Source organism: Triticum dicoccoides, chromosome 4A, assembly GCF_002162155.2.
Source record: "Triticum dicoccoides isolate Atlit2015 ecotype Zavitan chromosome 4A, WEW_v2.0, whole genome shotgun sequence".
Classification (NCBI taxonomy): domain Eukaryota; kingdom Viridiplantae; phylum Streptophyta; class Magnoliopsida; order Poales; family Poaceae; genus Triticum; species Triticum dicoccoides.
This window is the reverse complement of record NC_041386.1, coordinates 180,133,961-180,139,683: the sequence shown is the minus strand read 5'-3', so window position 1 is coordinate 180,139,683 and position 5,723 is coordinate 180,133,961. Positions and strand designations below refer to the sequence as shown.

General features: G+C 51.1%; 1 protein-coding gene across 4 annotated transcripts in view; it reads right to left on the bottom strand.

Annotated features, from left to right (window-relative positions):
- Nucleotides 1–2,487, bottom strand: part of LOC119285596 — a 5,050-nt gene extending 2,563 nt beyond the window's left edge. For 3 of the 4 annotated variants that reach the window (XM_037564913.1, XM_037564916.1, XM_037564917.1), the window contains exons 1-3: nucleotides 724–1,091; nucleotides 594–636; nucleotides 444–510 (exon numbers count right to left, since the gene is read on the bottom strand). In XM_037564913.1, coding sequence (XP_037420810.1) covers nucleotides 444–510; nucleotides 594–636; nucleotides 724–942 — 329 coding nt within the window. In that variant the 5' untranslated portion in view covers nucleotides 943–1,091. Of the gene's footprint in view, nucleotides 1–443; nucleotides 511–593; nucleotides 637–723; nucleotides 1,092–1,683 lie in introns of those variants that run through there. The other variant, XM_037564915.1, reaches the window with a different exon arrangement.
- Between the last annotated feature and the right edge of the window lie 3,236 nt (nucleotides 2,488–5,723).

Below are 5,723 nucleotides of genomic sequence, written 5' to 3'. Positions count from 1 at the left end.
ATCTCTCTATGTCCAGGTGGTGGCAGCTCTTCTCCCGCGCCAATGCCCCCAGCCCCAGGCCTCTCTTTACGGCCATCTCCTTACCCCCGGTTGTGAGCTCCACCTCATGCCACTAGAGGGGAGGAGGAAGAAGCAAGGTGATTTAAATTTAAGAGAATTCCAGTCACATGAGCTCTATTCAAACCGAAAGGGGTCTTGCCGTAGCACAATTGCATTTTTTTCTTAAAATCCTAGTAACCTCCTTTAGCCGCATGCTTTCCATTCAATGGTTATAATTCGTTTTCTTCACCTAACCCCAACTTTCCTTATCACATCCTCATCTTCTAGCCCTCTTGCCGCCGCCCTTTCCTCCCCCATCTACGGCCACTCTCTCATCAACGCAACATCGCTTGTGCTGTAGCAAAACAGGAAAAGAAAAGATATACACATAGTCCCAAGCTTACAGCTCCAGCATGTTGAGAATGTAGTCGATGATCTGCTCCGATGTCGCGTCCTTGCCTGACATGTTATCTGAAACAAAATTAACTGGATTCACGCATGCACACACAGGCAGCATCAGCATGCCATCAGAAAACAAGGCGGTGATCACTTACCGGTATATGCCGCATCGATCTCTTGGCCACACGAAGCTTCTCCCTGTAACTTGTGAAGAAAGATGTAGATGAATGAACAGATCAACCGGGAGAGAGAAAACAAATTCATAGCTTTGATGGAAATTTTTACCTGGACTTGGTCATTCCTTTTTCTCTTCCCTTGCGCGGCGCAGGAGAAGCTATTCCGGATGATGTGCCAGGGATCTAGGATGCAGCCACCATCCTTGTCATCATTCTTCTGCTCCTCGAGCTTGAGCAACCTGGCGCTTCGCCTCTTCCCTTTTCCAGACATGGATCTCTTCTTTGCAGACATCATCTTCTTCTTCTTCTTGGTTTCTTCTTCCTTCATGGTCGTTGTATCCAACAAACAACAAGAGGAATAGGTGATGTGAGCCTGAGATGCGCTATAACTTATGTACCATGCTAGTTACTTTTCCAGGATGTATGGCCCTGTAAATCTTTGAATGCTGTTCCTGACATGGAAATTTTTATTTTACGTGGGCGCTTTAAAGGGTTGCCAATCCTGTTTGACAGATTGTGCATATAGCAGCAATTGCATTGAAACGGAAACAATCTGGAGTTTGCCTCTGAAATCGTCTTAGAATGGCTGAGCCAGTTACAGCTTGGCTGTAAAAGCTTGTCTCCGCGTGTTGCCAACTTACCATTAGTAGCTGCTTCCCATATGTGAACACTTACCTTCTGCAATCTGAAATTAATCCTTGTACATTGTGTATAGCACGCAAAAGAGTCTCGTAAGAGCATCTCCAACAGGCGCGCAACTACGCGATGCGCTAAATTATTTTTACAGTGCCGAAATAGCTTTTTTGCTTGCAGCAGGGCGCTTGCTCTAGCAGGCGCGGCAAAATATGGCGTGATGCTATAGCTCCAGCAGGCGCGCTAAATTTACACAGTGCGCGCCCAGCACAAACGACATTTCGCACTCAAAATAGAACCAAGAAGATCAAACACACAAAAAATAAATCAACAATAAATAGTTCAATTTATTACAACTCAAACAAATAGTTTATCTTTTCACAACAAATAGTTCACCAAATTCATCTACAAAATATAAAGTTGAAGCAATACATACCTTGAAAGCGTTTTGTCAAACACCTTGTCGGCGCGGAGCCGCAAACGATCGTCGAGCGCTGTTCGTCGGAGGAATGGTGTGCTCGAGGGGCGGCAGCAAGGAGAGAAGGTGGAGGAAGCAGCGGCGCGGAGATAGGCAGGGGAAGCGTCGACGGGTCACCGGAGCGAATGGGGAAGGTGCGGGCGGCGGCGAGCACCTGGAGGTCTCAGATCTGGCGGTTGGTGAAATCGCGCGCGGATCGTCGTTGTCCAACAGACGGGAGCGGGCGCATCAAATACACCGCGCGCGATGCCGTTTCCCTCCGCTCGCGTGATTATTGTGCGGCTGCTGGAGCGCCCGTTTCGGCTCCATGCGCGTAAAAAAAATGGGTTTTTTCAGCGCGCGGCTAAGATACCGCGCCTGTTTCCAACGCTGCCGCCCAAATCTCCTACGGTCCGGACATTTTTAGGCCACCAACACAGCCGTTCAAATTAGGCATGATCAATCTGGGCGTTGAAATCCCCCAACCCCAAATCAAGAAGGGAGTCCAGACGTCCGTCACTTTAGACTTTGACACCTTGGTGCCATCCAAAACCCTGCACGGCACGCTGCTCCGCCTACCTGCATTGATGTCCGACCGGCCGACAACCCCCCTTCCCACACACAAACCCTAGTCCACCCATTTTCCCGTCCTCACACGTCCGTGGCACTATCACGCTCCTTTCCTCACAATGTCCTCCCCACCTTCGCCGCGCAAGATCAAGTGGTCGTACCTCTCACGACACTGCATGGCCGCCACCGCCGTCGCCGCCAAAGAGAGAGAGAGGAGGCGTCCAACGCTCGTGTGGCTGCCTAAGAAAAAAGGAGGCGCTCGCCGCTCCTCGCTCCATGCGGATTTACTCGGGAGTCGCGCACCGCCTGTGCAAAAGAGGAGGAGGCGCTGGCCACCGGTCACTTGCTCGACTCAAAGTCAAGGCATGCGAAAGCCGTGATGCCCTCGATCAGGATGAGCAGCAGCAGCGCCCGCTTCTATGCCAAAGAAGCCAAGATCGCTGCGGCCGCACCAGTCAACGCTCCGACCATATTTATTGAAGACGCCCGGTCAAATATGTAAGACGAGGTGTCTTCACGGGCTCCGGCCATCGTGATAAGAGATTAGATTCCATTTATATTTCTACGTTAAATGTATGTGAACAATTACTTTTATCAAAAAATGTTTAACAAATAGTATGGATGCCCTCCGGCCGATCATATGTCACGGACACGTGATGCGGAGCATCCTTCGATCATCCTCATATACATTACGACAACTCCCTAAGCCTTAAGTGCCCACATGTTGAGACCTTAAGCATACGCTATTGGATCTAAGGTGAACTCGCTCCTTTCTGAATCTTCCCTTTCCGCGTGTAAGACATGAATGCTATCTCAAGCACGGACCTTGTGCATACTCAGGTACACCCGAGGAGACCATGGAGAACCCAAGGATCAAGGCCAAGTGTGCGCGGAAGCAAAGACGAAAGAAGGAAGAAGGGCCAGCTGCTACAGCGGCCGGACATCCGGCTACTCCCGAAGCCCCGGACATCCGGCCCCGCCTATCCAGAGAGCATCTGTTCAGGCCGAACTCAGCCCGGACAACCGGCCAAGGCCCGGACATCCGCCTCTTCGTGAGCCGCCGGACATCCGGCCCCCAGCCCGGACATCCGGCGCCTGTCTGCGCACAGTGAACGGGCCAAGGGCCCATGTATCCCCCTCTTACTTACCCCTTCGTGGGATAGCACTATATATAGACCCCCTCCTCCTCCTAGTTAGGGTTAGCGTTGTGTTAGCTCATGTGTGAGATAGAGCTTCGCTCATCCATACGGATCTACTCCTTGAGAGAGACCGCGGCCCCTCTTCGGAGAAGATCCACGTTGGATTCAAGACCTCCTCACAGAGAAGAACCGGTTACCCTTTGTATCGTCCCGTGTTGACTTTGGATCATGTGATCTCTATGTGTACTTGGATCTAGCATATGTGTGACCGTAACTTGTTGGTTTGAGTGATTCTCCCGTGTTTTCCCTCATGTTTCCCCTTCTGTTCTTCGTGTTCCTCGTTGGGATCCGCTCCTTTCGTGAAAGATCGGCCATCTAGGGTTTCGTCCTACATCATCTTGGTATCATGAGCCACGTTGATCATGATTTCGGAGCCTCCCCTCTTTGTTTTCTAGCCTAATTTTGTTGATTTCATCCTAAATTCAAAAAATCCCCATAAAAATAGCCCCCAATTTTTTTTGTGATTTGTTGGTTTGATGATGTTTTGTTGATTTTGATCCATGGATTCGTTGTGTTACTAGTGGATCTATCTTTCCCCCAAGTTTCCCCACTTTCCATCCACGAAATCTCTCCAATCCCCCCCTAAAACCATTAATTTCCGCCCCCAAAATTGAGTTCCTCGAGTTCATCCTCGGATTTGGAGCCCGGACATCCGGCCCGTAGCCCCGGACATCCGGCCCGTAGGCCCGGACATCCGGCTCCTGGAGCGCAATTCGCGCGTGGTTCTGGACATCAGATCCTGGATTTCCGGCCCCGAGCCCCGGATGTCCGACCCCTGGGAATTCAGCTTGTCCGGTTTCACCATTTTGTCCATGACTAATTCATCTGGAGTTCGATTTTGACGTTCTTTAGCTCGTTTTGAAACTCTTGACATCTCCAATCCCACAAAAATACTACCATCACCATTTGACTCCATCAAATTTTTGAAACTTTGGCATCTTTGCCTAGGGCTTCCACCATAACTTCCGCAAAACCACCATAGCCTTCCGCAACCTAACCAATTTTGTTCCCCTTAGCGTTTGAGGTTGTTTGAGTTGTGACTTGAGTCTCCTAAGGTGTTTAGCCTACTTAGGGACAGTTGCTTCTTCATCAACCACCACCATTATGATGTAGGGTAGGAACCCTAGGGGCCGATCTTTCACGAAAGGAGCGGATCCCGTCCAAGAATGCGAAGAACACGATGGGAAAACGAGGGAAAACACAAGAGGAAACACGAGAGAATCACTCAACCAACAAGAATAGATCACACATGCGCTAGATCCTCGAATACATAAGAGAAGATACACGATCCACGGACAACTAAGGACGATACAAGGGTAGCTGGTCTTCTCTGTGAGGAGGTCTTGAATCCATGGGGGGATCTTCCCTTAGAAAGGGGGCTTGAATCCAAAGGGATCTTCTCCGAAGAGGCTGCGGTCTCTCGCAAGGAGGAGATCCTATATGGATGAGCGTAGCTCTATCTCTCAAATGAGCTATCCCAACGCTGACCTTCAAATGGTGGAGGTGGAGGAGTATATATAGTCTAGGGCCACGAAGGGGTAAGTGAAGGGGTACATGGGCCTCAGCCCGCAACTGGACACAGCCAGGTACCGGACATCCACTGGGGACCGGTAGTCCGGTGGCTCGCGGGCGGTCGGACGTCCGGTAGGGGCTGGTCGTCCGCTCGTTCTGGCTCAGATGCTGGTGTAGCGGATTTCCGGTCTGGACCGGTCGTCCGGTCGCCGGTCGTCCGATGGCGTCGGATGTCCGCTCGTTTGGCTCGGGTGCAGAGACACCGGTCGTCCGGTCTGGACCGGTCGTCCGGTGGATCTTCAGGCGCCGGTCGTCCGGACCCGACCGGTCGTCCGGTGGCCGGAGCTTCTTCGACAACTCTTCTTCTTGCGTCTTTGTTTCCACGCTTCCCTCACGGATGGTGTAGGTGTTCCTTGGCGCTTGCACTCCTCCACGTCGTCCGCAGTGTTCCGACAATACCTATGCATGCACACGGGAGAAGTGTCAAGTAGTATACCATCCTCGAAGGGGTCAAGTGAGCACGTGTAAAGGATATGATTCACCTTTGTGTATGTGAAGTAGAGGTCGCACGTGTCACTTGCCAAACGGACTCTTGACATGGTGATGTCCGTAGGATGCTCCGCATCATCTCCCCTCCCTTGGGAAAGATCCGACCTCGGATCGAAAACCAAATCACCATGGGAAAGAGATGGCTTCGCCGTGTAGGAGTGGACGTTCACCAAGTAGTCGTCATCTTCA